Source organism: Nerophis lumbriciformis, linkage group LG21 (assembly GCF_033978685.3).
Source record: "Nerophis lumbriciformis linkage group LG21, RoL_Nlum_v2.1, whole genome shotgun sequence".
Classification (NCBI taxonomy): domain Eukaryota; kingdom Metazoa; phylum Chordata; class Actinopteri; order Syngnathiformes; family Syngnathidae; genus Nerophis; species Nerophis lumbriciformis.
Genome location: NC_084568.2, coordinates 27,860,306 through 27,886,198, shown reverse-complemented (window position 1 = coordinate 27,886,198; position 25,893 = coordinate 27,860,306). Strand labels below are relative to the sequence as shown.

Below are 25,893 nucleotides of genomic sequence, written 5' to 3'. Positions count from 1 at the left end.
CGATGGTGGGCTTTTATTTTGTCTCGTCTTTGTGGGTGGGGGTCAAGCTGGACTGAAACGGGGCTGTCTTTGTCTCCTTCACTGTATGGACCAACAAAAGACAGATTGTGTGCTGGGGGAGGGGGGTGTGTGTGTGTGGGGGGGGGGGGGTGTTAAATGGAGGTGCTTCAATATTGGATATGAATTCATAAAGAAGCCATTCCATGATGATTCATTCACAGCCAAGACAGGCTGTGCGCCATTGGAGTGCCTGCCTCTGACCTCAATATGCTTCATCATTTGTCTCACTGAAGTCATCAGAAGCGAGTGCAGCGTGGTTTTGAGGGGGAGGAGCCACAAGCCATGATGGTGGTGATATAATACAAGTATATCACCGCCATTGGAGTGCCTGTCTCTGACCTCAATGTGCTTCATCATTAGTATCACTAAAGTCATCAGGAGCGAGTGCAGTGTGGTCTTGAGGGGGAGGAGCCACAAGCCATGATTGTGGTGATATAAGAGCTAATAGTGATGCTTCATTATGCGCCACACGGCCAGCAGATACTGCTTCTCAGCAGCTTTTACTACGAATCACACTTTTTCAACTGCCGAGTAAATTTTTCATCCGCTGTTGACGGTTGAACATGATCAACACATACAGTAATATACTTAACTGTATCCTTCTATTACATACATCCAAACTAAGACAATATATATCTACTACTCTTTTAAAAAGTATTTGTAAGCATTAACAACAACAAAAAACAAGTTTTGAGAAAATAAGAATATCGATGTAATCACTCTCTTAATGATCTGATATAGGGATGTCCCGATCCGATATTTGGATCGGATCGGCCGCCGATATTTGCCAAAAAATGCGTATCGGCAAGGCATGGGAAAATGCCGATCCAGATCCAGTTTTAAAAAAAACTCCGGTCCGTGTTTTCCGAAGCACCGATTTAAATAATACATTCCACTTTTCTGCTGCTCCCTAATTTCCGTTCCGCATTTTCCAGCACACCTTCAACACATCCACAGGTCTGTGGATTCTCACGCAGTTGCTTTTAGCTGCTGGCATTACACGACAGGCTCTTCTCACTCTTTCCTGTGTCTCCCTCTCACCGACAGCAAGCGCACCTTCTTACACACGTCACATACTGTCACGTCATACGTCACATACGTATACGTCCTCTCCCAGCAGAGAGGTAGCAGCATGGCTAACGTTAGCTGTGATGCTAGCGCAGCCGTGTGACCAACGTTCCCTCTAAGGTGCGCACCTGTGCAATTACGCACTGCTCAAGCGTCCTCTGCGCACGGCAAATCTATGCCACGCACAACATCAAATAAAAAAATAAGCGCATAACAATTTTTGACACACGGACACGACAGAGAAAACAGTTTTCGTCATCATTGTTCAAATATTGCAACGTCTGTCGAGACGCTTATCTCCATTCGGTGCCACACGTCCACACCATCAAAATGCCGAGGCAAAAATGTTCATATCAACACCGTATGAAAAAATTTGCGATTTTTTTTTTTTTTTTTTAGTTGTGATTTCCTTCTCTGCATGAAAGTTTAAAAGTAGCATATATTAATGCAGTATGAAGAAGAATGTTTTAATGTAGACATGCAAGCCTTGAAAGAAAATTTTGAAAATCAAGACTACATTTCCTGTAAATGGGTGCATTTCTACCCTATATTTTAACTTTAGATTTATTCTCATATCAAACTCTTTTGGCTGTCTTTTTGACACTTACATCCGGCGCCCCTCTCCACACCCTGGATTATAAATAATGTAAATAAGTCAATGTGATTATCTTGTGTGATGACTGTATTATGATGATAGTATATATCTGATAGTATATATCTGTATCATGAATCAATTTAAGTGGACCCCGACTTAAACAAGTTGAAAAACTTATTCGGGTGTTACCATTTAGTGGTCAATTGTACTGAATATGTACTTAACTGTGCAACCTACTAATAAAAGTCTCAATCAATCAATCAAAACACATAGAATCATCATACTGCTGTGATTATATGCATCAAGTGTTCACTCAAGGCTAAGGCAAAATATCGAGATATATATCATGTATCGCAATATGGCCTTAAAATATCGCAATATTAAAAAAAGGCCATATCGCCCAGCCCTAGTTTCAATGATGCCATTTCTGTTTGTCATGTATAATTTTGTCTATTTTGTGTTTATCCTTGAATAAACAGGTCAGTTTCTTGTTACCAACCATTGTTGGCTAGTTGTTATCAAGAGTACTAAAACCCTTTTCAACATGATTCTGACAACTAGGTAGGCTAAATAACTTTAAACTTTAATACATGCTCGGATAGGCCAGTATCGGTCAGTATCGGTATCGGTCAGTATCGGTATCGGATCGGAAGTGCAAAAACAATATCGGTATCGAATCGGAAGTGCAAAAACCTGGATCGGGACATCCCTAATCTGATACTATCTTTGGTATCGATACCACCAATTTTAGAATCGATCTGCACTCTTACGTGTGGTGTACTGACTGTGACAATACTAAAAATCCACAGTTGTTGTTGTATTATCCTTTCTCTAGACTTATTAATTAATCTGCTTACTTTCTGCTGCAACAGGGTTCCATCTACACTCCTTCAACTTTACTAAGCACTTATTTATTTGTGTGGTGGTTAGCTTAGCTATTAGCATGCCTGCTCCTGTGTAACATATTTAGCCTCATCCTCGTGATACTTGATAATGATAACATAGGGCTGGACGAGAACACGAGATCAATATACAGTACAGGCCAAAAGTTTGGACACACCTTCTCATTTCAATGCGTTTTCTTTATTTTCATGACTATTTACATTGTAGATTGTCACTGAAGGCATCAAAACTATGACACCTGTGAAGTGAAAACCCTTTCAAGTGACTACCTCTTGAAGCTCATTGAGAGAATGCCAAGAGTGTGCAAAGCAGTAATCAGAGCAAAGGGTGGCTATTTTGAAGAAACTATAATATAAAACATGTTTTTAGTTATTTCACCTTTTTTTGTTAAGTACATAACTCCACATGTGTTCATTCATAGTTTTGATGCCTTAAGTGACAATCTATAATGTAAATAGTCATGAAAATAAAGAAAACACATTGAATGAGAAGGTTTGTCCAACCTTTTGGCCTGTACTGTATATCACAATAGACACGTAATCAATATCAATACAAAATGTGTTAAATAACACCTTTGATAATTGTTATTGTTTTTTCCTCGGAAGTTGCGAAGTAAGGTTAGTTGATAAAAACAACGGCAACACAAGAGGTATGGGGCTGACACGCTAACAGCCAATCAGGTGACAGTATCAAGTATCAAGTTTGCTTGTTTGGCGCTTGATTCTTTGCATGGAGTGTGAAGAGAAAGTCAAAATGAAGAAATTGTGGACCAAAGAGGAAAAGTCACCTGGACAGTTTTTGGATGTTTTCAAAGGGACCGTAGTCAGACCAATGTGGTCTGTAAATGATGCAAGGCAAAGCCGCTAATACCACACCACCTTAGCCGCGCTCGCCCTTTAGAGCACAGCTGTGACTTCCTGCCACTAAACCTGCAGAAAATAGTTCTTCTCAGGTTTCTCTATGTTTACATTTTCACACTATTTTCTTACACTTTATGAAGCATTTCTTACATATTCTTTTTTTTGCACCTTCATTATGACCGAAAGGACAAGATCACGGGTACAAGCGGCCGAAATGAGCTTCCTCCGCCGGGTGGCGGGGCTCTCCCTTAGAGATAGGGTGAGAAGCTCTGTCATCCTAAACTATGCTCCTCCACATCGAGAGGAGCCAGATGAGGTGGTTCGGGCATCTGGTCAGGATGCCACTCGAACGCCTCACTAGGAGGCGTTTCGGGCACGTTGGGAAGACTATCTCTCCTGGCTGGCCTGGGAACGCCTCAGGATCCCCCGGGAGGACCTGGACGAAGTGGCTGGGGAGAGGGAAGTCTGGGCTTCCCTGCTTAGGCTGCTGCCCCCGCGACCCGACCTCGGATAAGCGGAAGAAGATGGATGGATGGATATTGTTAAGTGTTCAATGTGATTTTAATATTTAATTTACATTGAGTCTTTTCCATGCTTGTGTTGACATTTCCTTCCTGCCTTGATAGCTGAGGGATTATAACAGGGGTAGGGAACCTACGGCTCGCGAGCCAGATGTGGCTCTTTTGATGACTGCATCTGGCTCTCAGATAAATCTTAGCTGACATTGTGTAACACGATAAGTAATGAATAATTCCGCTGGTAATCACAGTGCTAAAAATAACGTTCAAAATATAAAACATTCTCATGCATTTTAATCCATCCATCCGTTTTCTACCGCACTTGTTCAAGAAGTCGCATTAATGGTAAGAAGTATTTTATTTATTATTGGTTAGCTTCAGAATAACAATGTTATTAAAAAGAATAAGACACTTATTATACTCTAAAAATGTTGGTCTTACTTAAAAATGCACGCATTTAGTTGTATTCAGTGTTAAAAAATATTATATGGCTCTCACAGGAATACATTTTAAAATATTTGGCTTTCATGGCTTTCTCAGCCAAAAATGTTCCCGACCCCTGGATTATAATTAGAGGAGGTTACATTTCAAATCAAATTTATTTTCCATAAGTCATAAAAAGATCAATAATTATCAATATTGACCGATATAAAAAACTTAGTAATCCAGTTTTCAGTCCTATCGCCCAAATGTAGTTAATTTTTCACAATAAAGGTGATTTAGGGGCGCAGCTCCACATTGTGTCTGGAGACACATAACTATCTTCTAGCTGCAGTCAGCCTGGTTACTAAAAAGAAATACAGTGTCAGCCAAAGGGGATCAGCATCAAAAGGCGTGATCACAGTTATTTTCAGGAAAATCTGCACTTACTAGCACAAAAAGACGCGTTGCAGCTTCATTTCTGGGGTGTTGCATCAGTTAGTGCGGACAAGAAATGTTTCCAAACAATGACTTGGATCTTGTCAACATGTCATGAGGAATAAAGCACAATGACACTGTGCAGAGTGTACAATGAGTGCTGCTAGACTAGACTTTAGTGTAATAAAGCAATGGCACTGGCACACAAAGTCTTTGCCACCCTACTTTAGTCCACATAGGAAATCCATACAGGACATTTGTATCGTTCAATACAGCTAACCTAAAAAACAAAAGTGAGCTTTCAAAAATATGCTGTTTACGACCACAAATGTTAAGCTTGAGGATTAGACAAATATTTCCCGTAATCTTCCAAATCCATTCTGGCAGTTCCCAGCCTACACTCGCCTCATTGTGTCAGGTGTGTGCACAGAGTAATAAGCACAGAAGCAGTCCAAGTCCCATGATGCAACACGTGTGCTGGAATAAGTACATGAAGATGGCCTGTTGCCCAGGTCTAGATCTAGATGCAAGATCTAAGACAATAATGGCAGCAGTGCTTAGAGAATAGGAGCAGGAGCATGTGTGAAAAGTGTGTAGGCTCACGACTAACACATGCGCAGATGTCTTCCTATTTCCCAGAGGGCCAGACGCTTTAACCTCAAGCATCATGAAGCAGCTCCAGCCCAGAGCAGCAGGATCACCATCATTTGATCATGGAGAAAGCCCTCCATGGAGGTCTAACAAGGACAATAATAACATAGAAGGACGTCCTTCTCGGTTCATTTGTGAAAGAGAGCAAAAAAGGGTTTCAAAAAAATACTGCTCTTTTTTTGGAATGTTGCCCATTTATGTGAAACAAGAACACATGCCCTTCTCTCTTCTCTGCATTCTAAATAGTGGAACAACTGCCAGTCACAGGTGGATAATTTCGCCTATTAAAGCCTTAATAAGAACATCAACAAATGTTTTCTATACATGCTGTAAAATCCACATTCATAATAACATGTAACATTCACCTATTTTAAGCCATACTTGCCAACCCTCCCAAATTTTCCGGGACACTCCCGAAATTCAGCGCCTCTCCCGAAAACCTCCCGGGACAAATATTCTCCCGAAAATCTCCCGATTTTCAGCCGGAGCTGGAGGCCACGCCCCCTCCAGCTCCATGCGGACCTGAGTGTGCTTTCCCACGATATAAACAGCGTGCCTGCCCAATCACGTTATTCCATACGAGGCCGCCGATGAGCATGGTGCAGATGGAGAAGATCTTCTTGGCGTCCGTGTTGGCGCACACGTTGCCAAAGCCGACGCTGGTCAGGCTGCTGAGGATGAAGTAGAGGGCGGCTGTGTACGAGCTGCGCACCGACGGGCCGCCGACCGTGTTGTTGACGTAGGGCATCTCCAGGCGTTTGCCCAGCTCATGGAGCCATCCTCGGGGAAGAGACGGGAGGACAACAGGGTGACAAGAACTAAATTATCCAGACTAGAGATCAATTGTATTATTATGTTTATCTTACCTAAAAATAAATATATTTATTAATTTAAAAAACTAAATACATTTTTACTATATTTTGCTAAAAACATCAAAATTAATTGTATTTTTATTTGTATTTTTTCTGACTCCTTATTACATCCAGCCATATAATTATACATTAAAATAAACATATTTGAAATAATGAATTTTAAATGATCATAATAATTTATTTAAAATGACCATATTTAATTATTAAAATAATTGCTTGTTTATCAACAACTTTAGCATTTTATTCATTACATTTTGAAGCTCTCAGTTGCCAAGTTATGTTATATTCCTTAAGATTTATTTATGCAAGTTTGAAGTATCAATTATCTAAACACAGTTTTGTTTGCATTTTTTCAGGATGTATATATATATATATATATATATATATATATATATATATATATCCATCCATCCATTTTCTACCGCTTATTCCCTTCGGGGTCGCGGGGGGCGCTGGAGCCTATCTCAGCTACAATCGGGCGGAAGGCGGAGTATACCCTGGACAAGTCGCCACCTCATCGCAGGGCCAACACAGATAGACAGACAACATTCACACTCACGTTCACACACTAAAGGCCAATTTAGTGTTGCCAATCAACCTATCCCCAGGTGCATGTCTTTGGAGGTAGGAGGAAGCCGGAGTACCCGGAGGGAACCCACGCAGTCACGGGGAGAACATGCAAACTCCACACAGAAAGATCCCGAGGCCGGGATTGAACTCACAACTACTCAGGACCTTCGTATTGTGAGGCAGACGTATATATATATATATATATATATATATATATACATATACACACACACACACACACACACACACACACACACACACACACACACACACACACACAGGTAAAAGCCAGTAAATTAGAATATTTTGAAAAACTTGATTTATTTCAGTACTTGCATTCAAAAGGTGTAACTTGTACATTATATTTATTCATTGCACACAGACTGATGCACTCAAATGTTTATTTCATTTAATTTTGATGATTTGAAGTGGCAACAAATGAAAATCCAAAATTCCGTGTGTCACAAAATTAGAATATTACTTAAGGCTAATACAAAAAAGGGATTTTTAGAAATGTTGGCCAACTGAAAAGTATGAAAATGAAAAATATGAGCATGTACAATACTCAATATTTGGTTGGAGCTCCTTTTGCCTCAATTACTGCATTAATGCGGCGTGGCATGGAGTCGATGAGTTTCTGGCACTGCTCAGGTGTTATGAGAGCCCAGGTTGCTCTGATAGTGGCCTTCAACTCTTCTGCGTTTTTGGGTCTGGCATTCTGCATCTTCCTTTTCACAATACCCCACAGATTTTCTATGGGGCTAAGGTCAGGGGAGTTGGCGGGCCAATTTAGAACAGAAATACCATGGTCCGTAAACCAGGCACGGGTAGATTTTGCGCTGTGTGCAGGCGCCAAGTCCTGTTGGAACTTGAAATCTCCATCTCCATAGAGCAGGTCAGCAGCAGGAAGCATGAAGTGCTCTAAAACTTGCTGGTAGACGGCTGCGTTGACCCTGGATCTCAGGAAACAGAGTGGACCGACACCAGCAGATGACATGGCACCCCAAACCATCACTGATGGTGGAAACTTTACACTAGATTTCAGGCAACGTGGATCCTGTGCCTCTCCTGTCTTCCTCCAGACTCTGGGACCTCGATTTCCAAAGGAAATGCAAAATTTGCATGGTTGGGTGATGGTTTGGGGTGCCATGTCATCTGCTGGTGTCGGTCCACTCTGTTTCCTGAGATCCAGGGTCAACGCAGCCGTCTACCAGCAAGTTTTAGAGCACTTCATGCTTCCTGCTGCTGACCTGCTCTATGGAGATGGAGATTTCAAGTTCCAACAGGACTTGGCGCCTGCACACAGCGCAAAATCTACCCGTGCCTGGTTTACGGACCATGGTATTTCTGTTCTAAATTGGCCCGCCAACTCCCCTGACCTTAGCCCCATAGAAAATCTGTGGGGTATTGTGAAAAGGAAGATGCAGAATGCCAGACCCAAAAACGCAGAAGAGTTGAAGGCCACTATCAGAGCAACCTGGGCTCTCATAACACCTGAGCAGTGCCAGAAACTCATCGACTCCATGCCACGCCGCATTAACGCAGTAATTGAGGCAAAAGGAGCTCCAACCAAGTATTGAGTATTGTACATGCTCATATTTTTCATTTTCATACTTTTCAGTTGGCCAACATTTCTAAAAATCCCTTTTTTGTATTAGCCTTAAGTAATATTCTAATTTTGTGACACACGGAATTTTGGATTTCATTTGTTGCCACTTCAAATCATCAAAATTAAATGAAATAAACATTTGAATGCATCAGTCTGTGTGCAATGAATAAATATAATGTACAAGTTACACCTTTTGAATGCAATTACTGAAATAAATCAAGTTTTTCAAAATATTCTAATTTACTGGCTTTTACCTGTATGTATATATATATATATATATATATATATATATATATATATATATATACACACATATACATGTATATGAAATACTTGACTTGGTGAATTCTAGCTGTAAATATACTCCTCCCCTCTTAACCACGCCCCCTTCGCCCCCAACCACGCCCCCGCCCCACCCCCAACCACGCCCCCCACCTCCCGAAATCGGAGGTCTCAAGGTTGGCAAGTATGTTTTAAGCATCACCCTAACTTCTCTCCTGGGCACATTAATTTCACAGAGAGCATAGCAACTAACATGCTGTTGTCGCATTATCATGTAGCACTACTGCTAAATCTTTCAAATAGGAAAATAAAACAGTGACTTGCAATGTGGGATCTCACGAGGATGCCGACTGATGGGATAGTTGTATCTTTGAGCACATAAATTCAGAATAATCCTCACTCTGATAAAAAAAAAATGCTCCTTAGCAAGTATGGTGCGTTTCATTTGTTGAGAGCCACTAAGGGCCTGATTTGTGTGTACTTAAAGATGTGCAAACTTGATGACACACAAAGCTGATCTACTAAACTTGTGAGCAGAGAGTATTGTGTCTGTTAAGTGAGCAGAATAAGACGTGCCTGTCTTCATGAATATACAAAATACATGTGATCATCAAAGCGCCCACAATACTAGGAGGAGAAAATGCAAATATAAGTGATTTATCAACACTCATCAGCATTTTAGGAGAAGTACGTGCAAAGTGACAGGTGATGTGTCACGACGCCAGAAAAGTAGTTCCTCTGTGTTAGCTCTTACACCATAGCTTGATTAGTCTGCAGGTCAGAGCATGGGTTTATCTTTCTAAAGCACTCTATGATTCGTAGCTGCCTTGGACTGGCAGTTTTTCACTCTTTAGAAGGCGTGTGTGTTCCTGTCTCATGTCGGTAGGGATTGTGGATGATGAAGAAACTTGAGTAGCAAGCCAACTTACCGTAATGGGAGCAGTGCTGAAGCAGATCTTCCTCTTTGCAGGGATGTCCTCTTTGTTTTCCTCGGGTAGACCAGGAATCTGGGTGGTATCAGAGCCCGGGTCATAGACAATATCTTCGTCATCTCCATACAGGTCGTCCTCGGGGTCGGTGCAACTTTCCTCCCAACCTTGGTAGCATGCGTCCCCGTCTGCGTTAAAAATCACGCGCTCGTTCCCGCTGTAGTCCTGGTCAGGTTCCGCCCCTTCCTCTTTCAGCGATTCAGTCGACTGGTCTTCTCTGGTAAGATTCTCGAGGCCAGTGGGCTTTGGTGTTGCGATGACGTCATCCACGTATTGTCTTGCTGCTGAGGGTTCCTCCTCACAGGAGCCATTAACCTGGCTTCCATTTGTGGTGGCACCTGAAGGTTGCCTCTCAGCGGCTTTGTCTTCCGTGTGTCGGAAGACCCGTTTCCACTCGGCATTCTCTATCCCAGGACTCGGGCTCAGCAGGTCGTCGGCCGACGACGACGTAGGGAACCTGTTGCGATAAGTTCCACGTATGGGCGACTGTCGGGCGTCATCCTCGCTCAGTTCCCCTCCTTGGCGATGGAACCCGTCTGGTGAGTTCAAGGCCCGTCGGCTCGCTCCTCTGAAGGGCATACTCTGGTTTTGTTGCTCAGCGTTTTCAAAAACAGCACTCAGTTGGCTAACAGTCGGCGATGAAGCCTCCGTTCTGGAGCACAGGGAGTCCAGGGAGTCTGTGCTGCCTCTGTTGGACCTGGCCCCCCGCCAATCGTCAAGGTGCTCATGGGAACCCCTTTTATCACGTCCGTAGGGGTAGACTGGCGATTGGGACTGGTCACGTGACTGCTGTTCAAACAACTTCCTGGTTTCAGAGAACTTGGCTCCAGCACCTCCGACCCTGTCAGCGGATGAGGAATGCTGGAGTTTTATCACCGATCCATCAGCCTTGTTAATGAAGTTTGTGGGCTTGACCAGCTTCTGGGGTGAGGACTCATCCTGAGCCGGTGTCTTGCCGGTCCCGTTCTCCGAGCCCATCTGCATGAACATGTCTTTGATGCGGCTGACATGTGTGCCGTACTGGCGGCCCCTTGGCTGTTTCACCCGTTCCAGGTCTTTAGGCTTGGAGGGTCCATCGCTTTGAGGCTGGTCGAAAGCCTTCTTGAGAGCCTGAAACTCAGCCCGGTAGGCATTGCGGTGAGGGGAGGCACTCCGCAGACCAGTCCTCTCCGCCGTGGCCTCCGTCTTCAGCATGATAATGTCTCGGATTTCAGTGCGGCCTCATCAGAACTCAGGAGTGACCTTCTGCGGTGCTGCCAAGTCTGCTCCCATCGAGTCTTAGGTCCAATTCTTTCAGGCCTGCTCACACCTGCAGAGAGACAGAAACGAAAGTAAAAATGCATAAAGCTTCTTTGAACGCTAAGTCATGTCCATCATATCTAGTCACCTTTTTTACAACCCCCCCACAACTAGATAGTAGCAAATATTATTTTGTTGATTGCAATGTAAATATTGAATGCATTTGACAATTTCAAGTCCCAGAATGCACTGCTGTAGCTGTCGCCACAGCCGTGTATGCAGATACATTATATAATAATTTAATCCTACTCCTTTTCCATTTCATAGCAACTCACAATTTACATCTATGAATTCTAAACACAACTGCTCTTTTTTTGGAAGTTTGCCTATCGTACACAATCATGACAAACAAGATCACACTTGTATTCTTTCTTTAACGATTTTAAAGATGATGAAAAATTAAAAGATGCGGCTAATGGGTACATTGTAGCCTTCATAACAATATGTAATATGTACAATATACACAAGTATATATATATATATATAATGTAGCAACAGACACCTTCATAATAATATGTAATATGTACAATATACACACTGCAAATATATATATATAATGTAGTAACAGACACCTTCATAACAATATGTAATATGTACAATATACACACTGCAAGTATATAAATAATGTAGTAACAGACACCTTCATATATGTTCAATATTTACCATATTTTGATCATTTTAATCATTTCTGGGACTGATTTATTCCGCGGATTGATTTCTGTTTCCATAGCAGCGCACGTCTGATATTTGGTAACAAATGTGTGTTCCTACTTTTGGAATCAAACACGAGTGTGTTGTAATCATGGCAGACTATGTAACAGACAACAAAGACGACTAATTTTGAACAAAGTAGGATTCACAATCTTATCTTTTTGAAGCTGAATATACTGCCGCTTATAAAAGCGAGCACAAAGGAAGAGTGAGACATTGGAGCAGACGGACGACAGAAGAGGTGGATGAAAGCGATTTTGGTGCTATAAATATGGAACTTGGAGCAGAGCTATTTCGACATAAATGGCGTGCTAACCCAAATAAACCTGAAAAACGTCCCCAGCCAGCTGGACCAAACAGACAACTGTCCATCAAGTGAGTGACACACACGCAGCACGTCATGTGTGTTAGTACGATCTACAGTACATATGCTGTCTGGCTAGCTGTGTACAAACAAAACATGAAATAATATTTCACAGATACTGTAATATGATAGTTCATGTTTTTCACTCAACAAATTGGTGTCCTATCACAGTGTTGTGCATTACAAACTCAAACGTGTTTTGTGTTGTTGTAGAAGCTAGCTTATCTCTTGCCGTAGTTTGCTTCTACGGCTAATACCGTAGCACGCCGGTGTTACTACGCTAGAAAAAGAGTTCCTCTGTGTTCACTCTTACAATAACAATGTTGCTAACCTTGGTTACTATACAGGTTACAGAACGTAAATGAAGTATTGTTGACGGCTTTTGAATGCATTTTTAAAGTGGTTAGAGCAGTAAGGTTCTTAACCTGGGTTCGATCCAACCCTAGGGGTTCGGTGAGTCGGCCTCAGGGGTACGGCAGAGCCTCCGCCGCAGCGGTCAAGACACACCAGACTCATGAATTGATTAACGTGGACCCCGACTAAATTAAATAAGTTGAAAAACGTATTCAGGTGTTACCATTTAGTGGTCAATTGTACGGAATATGTACTGTACTGTGCAATATACTAATTGAGTTTCATTCAATCAATCGTGTAAATAAAAACTTCTCCCTATCAGCGTATCTGTACTGTAAAGTTAAAATTTGAATGACAATAAAAAAGAAGTCTAAGTATTATATATTAGAGGGAACAATGTTCCCTCTAATTTTCCATCTGATTTGCAAGTGTGTAATTTGTTGTGAGTTCATGCACTGTGTTGGTTTTGTTCTTTGAACAAGGTGATGTTCATGCACGGTTCATTTTGTGCACTAGTAAAAAAACATATAACTTTGTATTGAATTAAAAAAAAAAAAAAAAATTCACTAAAGAAGGGTTCGGTGAATGCGCATATGAAACTGGTGGGGTTCGATACCTCCAACAAGGTTAAGAACCACTGGGTCAGAGGTAGAATTGATTGCTAACATTAGCTGCATTGCTAGCCACCAAGAACAAGATGATTTTTACATGTTATACAGCGAAGAAAAAAAAAAAAACGTATGTCTTCTTGTCTCTCATGTTGATTGTGAACGATAGGCAAAATTCCAAAAAAGTGCAGTTCCCATTTAATAGTCAAATCAGTTTTGGTTCACATAATGAGATGAATAATATCTTATTTTCAACAGTTTTTCTTAATTCTTCTTCCTTGTACCTTGAACAGTTTCTTAAAGTAAATCATGTTAGTACATTGTTTATTAATCCATTCCATAATTTAATGCCACATACTGACATGCTAAAGGTTTTAAGTGTTGTACGTGCATACAAATGTTTTAAATTACGTTATATTTCTTCTCTTTTGTAGAAAAATTGTTGTACATTTCTGGGTAACAGGTTATAGTTTGTATTGTATATAACATTAGCTGCTTGCAGGTGCACCAAATCATTAAGTTTCAGTATTTTGGATTCTATAGTGTTGGTATGTTTTTAATAACCTATGCTGATGTATTATCTTAACTGATTTACTGACTAAATGTTTTTAGTGACCCACAGAAACCCTGAACTGGCCTTTGTAGCTCATTTTTGCTGGAATGAGTCATATTTTGGCTAACATGCTAACTGTTAGCATTTCACTTTGGCTTCGGTTTTTCAGTGTTTGTACACAATTTTTACCTAAATGTCTTTTTCCAGTTACCTAATTCTTTTTTGCATAGTGTGTAGAATGATATTTAACACCCCAGATCAGAGGTGTCAAACTCATTTTAAGCTCAGGGTCCGCATGGAGGAAATTCTATTGCCACGTGGGCCGCATGGGTAAGATAGAACAAATACATTCTGAAAATGTACACACTAAAAAATGCTGGGTTATTTTGATAACCCAATTTATGAGTTGCTAGTGTTAGGTTAATTTTTTGAGTTATTTTTATGAAGAGCAATCCATTTTTTGGGTTATAAGGTTATTATTTTAACTCAATTTCTGGGTTTTCAAAACTATGAACTATTTTTGGGTTGTTTTTCAATGAGTAACGCATTTTTGGGTAAAAGGCTTTTTTTAATTAAAAAGTTATTTTTTTCTGGAAGGGAATTTTATTATGGATTAATCTCATTAACATTATTTACAATCACACATCTTATGTACATGAAAATATTTGAGCATGCTGTATGTATGACCATACACGGCAATCCTTGTAAAATAAATGTCACTCATATTTTGCTTTTGAGTACATTTTAATGGAATACAAATCATTTTGATCAGTAGTTAGGAAGGAGTAGGACAAACCAGAAGTAAAATTGATACATTTTAATCCACTATTGGGTCAAGGAGCGCTAAATTGCGCAACCCAATAGTTTGGTTGGGGATAACCCAACATTGTAGTGCGCATAACTCAGCTTTTGTGTTAAATACATTAAACCCAATAGTTGGGTTATGAATCAACCAACATTGAGTTACCATAACTCAACTTTTGGGTTAAAATAATTCAACCCAAAAGTTTGGTTGGGGATAACCCAACATTGTAGTGCGCATAACTCAGCTTTTGTGTTAAATAAATTAAACCCAATAGTTGGGTTATGAATCAACCAACATTGAGTTACCATAACTCAACTTTTGGGTTAAAATAATTCAACCCAATAGTTTGGTTGGGAATAACCCAACATTAAGTTATCATAAGTCAAATATTTGGTTAAATAATTAAACGCAAAAGTTGGGTTGAAAAAAATTTTACCCAAAATGCCCATCCATCCATTTTCTACCGCTTATTCCCTTCGGGGTCGCGGGGGGTGCTGGAGCCTATCTCAGCTACAATCGGGCGGAAGGTGGGGTAAACAGATAGACAGACAACATTCACACTCACATTCACACACGAGGGCCAATTTAGTGTTGCCAATCAACCTATCCCCAGGTGCATGTCTTTGGAAGTGGGAGGAAGCCGCAGTACCCAGAGGGAACCCACGCAGTCACGGGGAGGACATGCAAACTCCACACAGATTGAACCCAGGACTACTCAGGACCTTCGTATTGTGAGGCAGACGCACTAACCCATACTTGCCAACCCTCCCGGATTTTCCGGGAGACTCCCGAAATTCAGCGCCTCTCCCGAAAACCTCCCGAGACAAATTTTCTCCCGAAAATCTCCCGAAATTCAGGCGGAGCTGGAAGCCACGCCCCCTGCAGCTCCATGCAGACCTGAGTGACGTCAGGTGCGCAACACCACGTAAATCGTTGGCCAACCAAAAAGTAACCCCAGTACGCTATAGCCAACATTCACCAGGAGATGGCAACAGACAAACATAGATCACTATTACATTCCTCCCCTTTTAGAAATGTGTAGAAGTTACTCAAAATAAATAAACAACCCAACCAAAAAATGCAGCAGCTCAATTAAAAAACTGTACTTAAGCCACATTCTTTTCTTTTTTTTTTTAGTACTGAACTCTTAACCCTCATTTGTAAAAAAAATAACATGCTTATTATACAAACAGTATTTGTACACCTTTAACACAGATTTGTATACTGTCTTCAGAGATTCAGTTTTTTTGGTGGTACTCGAAACCTTTCTGGGTACCTGCGAAAGGGTGTTCAGCATGGTTAGAAAAATAGTGACAGAGAATAGAACAAGGATGGACAATTCCACCCTTAACTCAACAATGAGTAGATGAGTGTTATGTGTGTGTATATGTGTAAATAAATGAACACTGAAATTCAAGTATTTCTTTTATTTATATATATATATATATATATATATATAGCGGGGCGTGGTGGAGGGGGCGTGGTTGGGGGCGTGGCGAAGAGGGGAGGAGTATATTTACAGCTAGAATTCAATGATATATATATATATATATATATATATATATATATATATATATATATATATATATATATATATATATGAAATACTTGACTTTCGGTGAATTCTAGCTATAAATATATATTTCTTTTATTGTATATATATATATATATATATATATATATAATAAATACTTGAATTTCAGTGTTCATTTATTTACACATATACTTGTTGAGTTAAGGGTTGAATTGTCTATCCTTGTTCTATTCTTTGTCACTATTTTTCTAACCATGCTGAACACCCTCTCTGATGATGCATTGCTGTGTGGCACGCACAAAAGTGCTTTCATCAAATGCACTAGATGGCAGTATTGTCCTGTTTAAGAGTGTCACAACATTGCTGTTTACGGCAGACAAACTGCTTTATGGTAGACCAAAACGTGACTGCTGTTGTTGTGTGTTGTTAACGCGCTGGGAGGACGTTAATGAAACTGCCTAACAATAAACCCACATAAGAAACCAAGAACTCGCCCTCGATCATTCTACAGTAATAACGTCATTGGGCAGGCACACCGTTTATATTGTGGGAAAGCCTGAATTTCGGGAGATTTTCGGGAGATAATTTGTCCCGGGAGGTTTTCGGGAGAGGCGCTGAATTTCGGGAGTCTCCCGGAAAATCCGGGAGGGTTGGCAAGTATGCACATTTGGAACAGCAGTTTCTTTCATTGAACAATGCAGCTCAATTTTACACTTAGCAAACTCATCTCGCGGGCCGGATTGAACCTGTGGGCCGCATATTTCACATCCCTGCCCCAGAGGATGGATTAATGAACAGCACTCCCACACAAAAGGATGGTTGAACATTCCATAAATGCGACCATTAATGTTTAACCCTGCGTGGCAATAGATTCCAGGGGGAGGAGTCTGTTTTAATATTCATTGTTTAGCACGTCTATGAATGTTTACCATGCTGGATGGTGCTCTCTGCAAGCGGTTAAAATGCAAATAGAGTCCTGAGCTGCATGGAGAATAGGACATTGCGGGAGGAAAGTTGCGCTTTCAATAACAATGAGGCGATGCGATGCACTTGTCTGTTTACGCATCTTGCTGATTTAACCGCGAGCACGTCAAAATAAGTTCAACGTCGAACCGCAAAGCCACGGTGCAAGAAAAACAAGAGAGTCCCACTTACAGTCACGGTTCGATGCACGCCTAGTGAAACGTGCACAACGCTGTCGCTGCACAATCTTTCCTAGCCAACACAGTCCCGGCCGTAATGTCCACGACGGAACCGTTGTGAGCACACTCGGAGCGGCTACAGCGCCATTGCAGGCGGCGGGGGATGCTGCCGCTCTCACGGCGGGGGGACCGGCGGCTTGACACGCATACCGGCTGCTGCGTCCCGAATGACTTCTGCAGTATCGCGAAGTAGGCACCCGTATCTGCAGTTGTTGCCCGGTGTTTGCAGGTGTCGGAGCCTGGGCAGCTGCAACGGTTGGCTCCGACGAGCTGCAGGCTGCACGCGTGCTGCAGTCTGCCACAAATAGCAGGACCAAGTAGCAGCACGATGCTCCTGCAGCCTCGCACATCGGTGGCTGTGGGTGGGGCAAACGGGGTCAAGGACCAATATGTAGGATGGATATATTATGTGCCAGCTCTTTCAAATGAAAATATGAAACAAACTACAATTTGAAAATAGAATGGATTAAAAACAAGTGCAGTAAACAGGTGAAACGTAACGAAAACAAGTCGCCATGCAGGCTGTTCTTTTTCTTTAAAACAATCATTGCTCAAAAAAAAAATAATCAATCAATGTTGTTATGAATTATTGACCTGTTACAATTACTTCACGTCAAATATTCCACTTTGAAATATTTTTGGAGTAAAAATATTGCGTAATTTGTGTTGTCAAATAAAGTGTTCTTTGACAAAAAGGGCAAAAACACTTGTCAAATAATTTAATGTAATTTAAAACATTTGTATGCACGTACAACACTTAAGACCTTCAGTATATCAGTATGTGGAATTGAATTATGGAATGGATTAAGCAAAGCAATCAAACAATGTACTAATATGATCCACTTCAAGAAACTCTTCAAACTTAAAGTGTTTACAAAGTATAAAGAAGAAGAACCATAATAAACATTCTGAATTTATTTAACTCATCCATTCTTTCATTCTTTCACTCACAAAATAATCTTACTTATCTCAACATATGAAATGTAACTTACTTCACCAATTATTATTTATTTACTTATTTTTATTGTGATTACTTATGGAGTATATTGTGAATAAATTGAGAACAGGAAGTGAACAAAAGTTTTAGCAACTGTTATGTAAAAGAAAAGGGGTAGGATTAAATAAGCTCTGCTTCTTCCTACTCCTTTTCGAACATGTTGAAAAGAGAAACTGGAGATTGTGATGTATCATGTTGTATGATTGCATGTTCGAAATAAACTCAAACTCAAACTCAAACTCAATAATAAAAACGTATAACTGACAAATAGATCTCAAGTTGATCTGGAGACTTAAAGGGGAACCACCCAATTTTTTTGGAATGTTGCTTATAATTCACAATCCTTACGACATGACTATTTTAATGCATAAATAAAAGTCTGCTTACAATGGAGCCAATCACTACATCATCGGGTCTTAAAAGCAATTAAATAAACATCCAAGAAGCACCAACAATACTTAATTTACATGTCGTGACCTGAATATTAACCAAGTATTTGTGATGTTTAGCGCTAACACAGAGCAACTACTTTTGGCGGCTCGCTGATCAGAAAGAGGCAACGGTAGACCGAGAGCTTTGCCTTCTGGCTCAGCTCTCGTTTGACCAAGTACCACCTCAAAAAACACTTGGCTCCCCAAGTATCAATCAATCAATCAATCAATCAATCAATCAAAGTTTACTTTATAGCCCTAAATCCCGAGTGTCTCAAAGGGCTGAGCCTTGGCTCAGATCCCACATCAGGGCAAGAAAAAACTCAACCCAATGGGATGACAATGAGAAACCTTGGAGGGGACCGCAGATGTGGGACCAACACCCCCCCACCCCACCCCAGGCGACCGGTGCAATGGACGTCAAGTGGATCTAGCATAATAGTGTGAGAGTCCAGTCCATAGTGGATCTAACATAATAGTGTGAGAGTCCAATCCATAGTGGGGCCAGCAGGAGATCATCTTGAGTGGAGACAGGTCAGCAGCGCAGAGACGTCCCCAACCGATGCTCAGATGAGTGGTCCACCCTGGGTCCCGACTTTGGACAGCTAGCGCCTCCCTCTCCACGAAAGTTTTAAGATGGGACTTAAATGCTTCTACTGAGGTAGCATCTCTAATTGTTACCGGGTGGGCATTCCAGAGTACTGGAGCCCGAATAGAAAACGTAGAAAACGCTCTATAGCCCGCAGACTTTTTTGGGGCTCTGGGAATAACTAATAAGCTGGAGTTCTTTGAAAGCAGATTTCTTGCCGGGACATATGGTACAATACAATCAGCAAGATAGGATGGAGCTCGATCAGGTAGTATTTTATACGTAAGTAGTAAAACCTTAAAGTCACATCTTAAGTGCACAGGAAGCCAGTGCAGGTGAGCCAGTGTAGGCGTAATATGATCAAACTTTCTTGTTTTTGTCAAAAGTCTAGCAGCCACATTTTGTACCAACTGTAATCTTTAATGCTAGACAAAGGGAGACCCGAAAATAATACGTTACAATAATCGAGACGAGATGTAACGAACGCATGACTAATGATCTCAGCGTTGCTAGTGGACAACATGGAACAAATTTTAGCGATATTACGGAGATGAAAGAAGGCCGTTTTAGTAACACTCAATGTGTGACTCAAATAAGAGAGTTGGGTCGAAGATAATACCCAGATTCTTCACAGAGTCGCCTTGTGTAATTGTTTGGTTGTCAAATGTTAATGTGGTATTATTAAATAGGTGTCGGTGTTTAGTAAGACTGATAATCAGCATTTCCGTTTTCTTAGCGTTGAGTTGCAAAAAGTTAGCGGACATCCATTGTTTAATTTCATTAGGACACGTCGGCGTGTTGGTCAGCTTTAGGGGCATGTAGAGTTGGGTGTCATCAGCAATACAGTTTGCGTATGATGTCACCTAGCGGCAGCATGTAGATGCTGAAGAGTGCAAGGCCAAGAACCGAACCCTGGGGAACTCCAGTCCGAGGTCACATTGTTATTGGAGACGCACTGCATCCTGTCAGTAAGATAAGAGTTAAACCAAGACAAGGTTAAGTCTGACATACCAATACATGGTTTGATAGGCTCTAATAAAATATTATGATCGACGATATCGAAAGCAGCGCTAAGATCAAGAAGCAGCAACATGGATGACGCATCAGCATCCATCGTTAGCAATAGATCATTAGTCATTTTTGCGAGGGCTGTCTCCGTAGAGAGATTTGCCCTGAAAACGGATTGAAAGGGTTCACACAGATTGTTAGACGCTAAGTGTTCATTTAGCTGCTGTGCAACAATTTTTTTGAGCATTTTCGAAATAATCGGAAATGTGGTAGTTTACCATGAGGTCAGGATCGAGGTTAGGTCTTTTGAGCAGAGGATGAATAACCACTTTTTTGAATGCTATGGGAACAGTGGCAGAGGAAAGTGATAAGTTTATAATATTTAGCACTGATGGACCTAATATTACAAACAGTTCCTTGATAAGTTTCCCAGGAAGTGGGTCAAGTAAACATGTTGTTTGTTTTATCCCATTTACATGCCGTAGGAGTTCCTCTAATGTTATTTCATCAAAAAGAGAGAGACTATTTTGGAGGGCAATATCCGTCGTATTTACATTCGTATCTGTGTTAATAGAACCCAGTTGTAGCTGGAATGCGTTGTCTTTAATCTCCTTTCTAATGAGTTACATTTTCTTATTAAAGAAAGTACCAACATTAAAATACAGTAGCGTCGTAGGTCTAAGTGTTCATTAAAAACAAGTGTATTTAATATTTTTGGCCACTGTAAAATTACACACAATGCACAAATATCATCAATAATACTGCAAATATGATATATTTTAAATTTTTTAAGAAAGGTCCCTGGGACCAAACTTGAAGAGGAGCCCTCAACGTTAAAATCTATTTATTGTTTCATATCAACAAAATAACAACATTATTCATGTATTTGCTGTTATTATTTTACGACGGACAAGGTGAGTTTCTGCAATTAAACAGTCAAAACAACACACAACAACAAAAATATATCGATGTCCTCATGCTAGTTCTGTTGGTGCGATACTGATACCAGCGATATTGGATGGATCAGTCAGTCTCTAGTTTCCAAGTGCTACAGTGCCTCTCCTAAACTCCAATATTCCAAGTCCTTAACAGTGTTATGCGGTTTTCAGCGACAACTATTTAAAATTAATTATTAGTTTGTCTTGGACAAAAATGTCCATCTGTCTGCAGGGGGTCCGAACAGACTGTTGTGGATCAGTTCTAAGCTTTCATACCATTGGCGTTGTTAGGCCTATTTTAGGGGGGCTCAAGCCCCCCTAAAATATTCTTAAGCCCCCCTAAATAATTTGGTGTTTTTTTGTTTTGTTTTTTACAAATAAATGCCGACATATTCATTATAAAGTGGCACAAAATATGAGTTTAAATGAATAATCATATAACCTGTTATTATTCACTCAGTTTCCCCTCACTTCATAGCGTAAGGTAGAGAGCCCCTTTCGTGCGTCGGTATCCAATCCATTCCACTTGTTCATATAGAAAATGCCCACATCACTCAAATTCCAGCCCGCATTTTCTCTGCGACCTTGCTTGCGGTCCTGCAGTTGTACAAAGCACATTATCTTCCTTTACAATGAGTGAAGCTGCACAAAACCTTGTGTGTGCAATTGTAAATCATTTATTTTTTAAGTTTTGTGTTTCTTGTAGAATCTATATAAAGTAATATACATAAGCCTATTGTTAAAATAATGAAAAAAACATCATTAAATATATTTGTTTTATTGTATTGTTACATTAATAGCTGTTTTATTATTATAGGATGGCTTGTTAAACATTTAATAGGGTTTTCAGAGGGAGGAAAAACCAAGAAATTTAATATAAAATGTAAAATGAATAAATCATAAAAAGAAAAAGAAAATATATGGTTAAAAGCCATCGTCCCGGGGAGCATTTCATTTCGTCCCGTGCATTAAAAAAAAATAAAAAAAATACAATGAATCATTTCTAAGTCTTTGTTAGCCGTTTGTGAAGTTTTGTGCTCGTGCGTAACATTCACCTCGCATCCTGTGCATCTCCTGGGGTCAAAGCCCCCCCTGTCCTTAAAAGCTAGTGACGCCCCTGTTTCATTCAAAGATTGAGACTTGAGAGTGCGAGCCAGCCAACTCATTGTCCGGCGCAAACTGCAGGTTGGAAGTTTATTGTGAAGATGGCTCAGCAGGCATATATTTGCTATCTCCAAATGTCGTCTTCATACGCACGCTAGAGGGTGCCTAACCCTAAAATATCACCATCAGCGTGTCACACGGCCTCAAGGTGGTGACGTTGCTAAGCAACTTCAGAAGGGTGGGAAATGAGGAGAAGATTGGTTGGAATGTGTTTACGTTAGTGGTCATGAACATGAGGTAAGATAAAGGGTCCTGCAACCCTGATTGGGAGCCAAGGGGCCAAAATGTGACAAATCTGTAGGGGGTCCGAACAGACTGTTGTGGATCAGGGCTTAGCTTTCATACAGATGAATTTAGGGGCTCTAAACCCTGAGGGCAACACCTACTGTGTGGAACAATTTCCCTTGTGGATCATTAAAATTTGTCTAAGTATAAGTCTATGTCTAAGTCTAAGCTGATTCCCTGAGTTTGAATCCCGTTAGGAAAATATGTGACATTGTTTTAATTGGTCGTGGAACTGTGGACCAGCTCTATACTCTCGGCAGGGTCCTTGAGGGTGCATGGGAGTTTGCCCAACCAGTCTACATGTGCTTTGTGGACTTGGAGAAGGCATTCGACCGTGTCCCTCGGGAGGTCCTGTGGGGAGTGCTCAGAGAGTATGGGGTATCGGACTGTCTGATTGTGGCTGTCCGCTCCCTGTACGATCAGTGTCAGAGCTTGGTCCGCATTGCCGGCAGTAAGTCGGACACGTTTCCAGTGAGGGTTGGACTCCGCCAAGGCTGCCCTTTGTCACCGATTCTGTTCATAACTTTTATGGACAGAATTTCTAGGCGCAGTCAAGGCTGCAGGATTAGGTCTCTGCTTTTTGCGGATGATGTGGTCCTGATAGCTTCATCTGGCCAGGATCTTCAGCTCTCGCTGGATCGGTTCGCAGCCGAGTGTGAAGCGACTGGGATGAGAATCAGCACCTCCAAGTCCGAGTCCATGGTTCTCGCCCGGAAAAGGGTGGAGTGCCATCTCCGGGTTGGGGAGGAGACCCTGCCCCAAGTGGAGGAGTTCAAGTACCTAGGAGTCTTGTTCACGAGTGGGGGAAGAGTGGATCGTGAGATCGACAGGCAGATCGGTGCGGCATCTTCAGTAATGCGGACGCTGTATCGATCCGTTGTGGTGAAGAAGGAGCTGAGCCGGAAGGCAAAGCTCTCAATTTACCGGTCGATCTACGTTCCCATCCTCACCTATGGTCATGAGCTTTGGGTTATGACCGAAAGGACAAGATCACGGGTACAAGCGGCCGAAATGAGTTTCCTCCGCCGGGTGGCGGGGCTCTCCCTTAGAGATAGGGTGAGAAGCTCTGTCATCCGGGGGGAGCTCAAAGTAAAGCCGCTGCTCCTCCACATCGAGAGGAGCCAGATGAGGTGGTTCGGGCATCTGGTCAGGATGCCACCCGAACACCTCCCTAGGGAGGTGTTTAGGGCACGTCCAACCGGTAGGAGGCCACGGGGAAGACCCAGGAGACGTTGGGAAGACTATGTCTCCCGGCTGGCCTGGGAACGCCTCGGGATCCCCCGGGAAGAGCTGGACGAAGTGGCTGGGAAGAGGAAAGTCTGGGCTTCCCTGCTTAGGCTGCTGCCCCCGCGACCCGACCTCGGATAAGCGGAGGAAGATGGATGGATGGATGGATGGATTGTTTTAATTGTGTTCAATTTATTTTGCTCTAAAAAAATAAAATCTAATATGTGTTTTCAATTAAATTAAATTGAGATTTGATTAAAAAAGTATAAACATCGTTTCATGTAAATGAAAAAGTGTGAACATTTTGTAAGGGAAAATACAATTCTGCTGAAGGCCCCAGTTTAGCTAGGGACGGCCCTGTCAAGAGGAGAGAAAATCAGAATCCGTTATGTGCTCTTAAAATGTAGGAAATCAAACATTCTCTTTCCCTCCCTTCTCTCCAATGTTGTTGAAGGCGCGGTGAACATCAAATGTTCCATCCCACAGCATATTTTTGACAGCCGTCTTTTTCCAGGCAGATGTGCGGGGCAGCCAGTGAGCGCGCAGGGAGGAGGCGGAGGGAGGATGCTTCACTAGTGTTCAGCATGGCTGTCAAACGCCGCAGCGACTTGGGAAGAAACGTCTAGCTTCATGTAAGACTCGGGACGATGACAAGCACCATGTCGGCTGCAGTCGTCGTGCTGTGGCTGGTGACGGGTATGTGACGAAATGTTGACATTTGGCGCCGCCTCCGTGACAGTTAGCTTTCTCGCTAGCTGCTGGCTAACTAGCTAGCGCCACAGTGAAGAGTCATGGAAAATGGCTAACATTTACAACGCAGCATAACCGCTGTAAGAAACGCTAAGCCTTTAATAACTATTTCAGTTCGTCTTCACTGCTGTGTTGTGTACCACTTTAGTCGTCCAATAACCTTAGATATAATTGTTTATATGACCTGGCGAGTGTCTTGTTTTGAATGACATGGATGCCAAATAATGATTTGCTCGCGTTAGAAATTATTCACCTGGAAAAATAACTAGCGTTGTATACGTTGGTTCGGTCCTTTGTTTTGTGTATTGGTCAGTAAAATACCCATCAACCAGTTCGTCATTCATTCATGACGCCATGTACACTTTCGTGCATAACCTCTACGTACGTGGCAAACGATTTCAAATGCAAAATATCTCAAAGCAATTCGCACCATTTTAAATACCTTTTGAACAAACTTCACAATGGTACATGAACCATTCTAATTGGCAGAATATTAAGGAAACTATTAATGTTTGCAGTTCTTATCCAATTATTGAATTATCTCCTGAGAGAAATGTGTGACCCATTTATATACATACACATACATATACATATTTATGTATGTGTGTACAAACCCCGTTTCCATATGAGTTAGATGTAAATATAAACGGAATACAATGATTTGCAAATCATTTTCAACCCATATTCAATTGAATGCACTACAAAGACAAGATATTTGATGTTCAAACTCATAAACTTTATTTTTTTTTGCAAATAATAAATAACTTAGAATTTCATGGCTGCAACACGTGCCAAAGTAGTTGGGAAATGGCATGTTCACCACTGTGTTACATGGCCTTTCCTTTTAACAACACTCAGTAAACGTTTGGGAACTGAGGAGACACATTTTTAAGCTTCTCAGGTGGAATTCTTTCCCATTCTTGATGTACAGCTTAAGTTGTTCAACAGTCCGGGGGTCTCCGTTGTGGTATTTTAGGCTTCATATGGGAGACAGGTCTGGACTACAGGCAGGCCAGTCTAGTACCCGCACTCTTTTACTATGAAGCCACATTGATGTAACACGTGGCTTGGCATTGTCTTGCTGAAATAAGCAGGGGCGTCTATGGTAGCGTTGCTTGGATGGCAAAATATGTTGCTCCAAAACCTGTATGTACCTTTCAGCATTAATGGCGCCTTCACAGATGTGTAAGTTACCCATGTCTTGGGCACTAATACACCCCTATACCATCACAGATGCTG

General features: G+C 41.4%; 2 protein-coding genes across 6 annotated transcripts in view; one reads left to right on the top strand and one right to left on the bottom strand.

Moving 5' to 3' along the window:
* ppp1r9a (protein phosphatase 1, regulatory subunit 9A) overlaps positions 1-25,893 on the bottom strand; it is a 132,191-nt gene that overhangs the window by 103,824 nt on the left and 2,474 nt on the right. For 2 of the 3 annotated variants that reach the window (XM_061982517.2, XM_061982519.2), the window contains exons 1-2: positions 17,219-17,595; positions 9,776-11,144 (exon numbers count right to left, since the gene is read on the bottom strand). In XM_061982517.2, the coding sequence (XP_061838501.2) occupies positions 9,776-11,029 (1,254 nt within the window). In that variant the 5' untranslated portion in view covers positions 11,030-11,144; positions 17,219-17,595. Of the gene's footprint in view, positions 1-9,775; positions 11,145-17,218; positions 17,596-25,893 lie in introns of those variants that run through there. The other variant, XM_061982518.2, reaches the window with a different exon arrangement.
* Positions 24,419-25,893, top strand: part of sgce (sarcoglycan, epsilon) — a 35,944-nt gene continuing 34,469 nt past the window's right edge. For all 3 annotated transcript variants that reach the window (XM_061982523.2, XM_061982524.2, XM_061982522.2), the window contains exon 1: positions 24,419-24,600. In XM_061982523.2, coding sequence (XP_061838507.1) covers positions 24,552-24,600 — 49 coding nt within the window. In that variant the 5' untranslated portion in view covers positions 24,419-24,551. The remainder of the gene's footprint in view (positions 24,601-25,893) is intronic.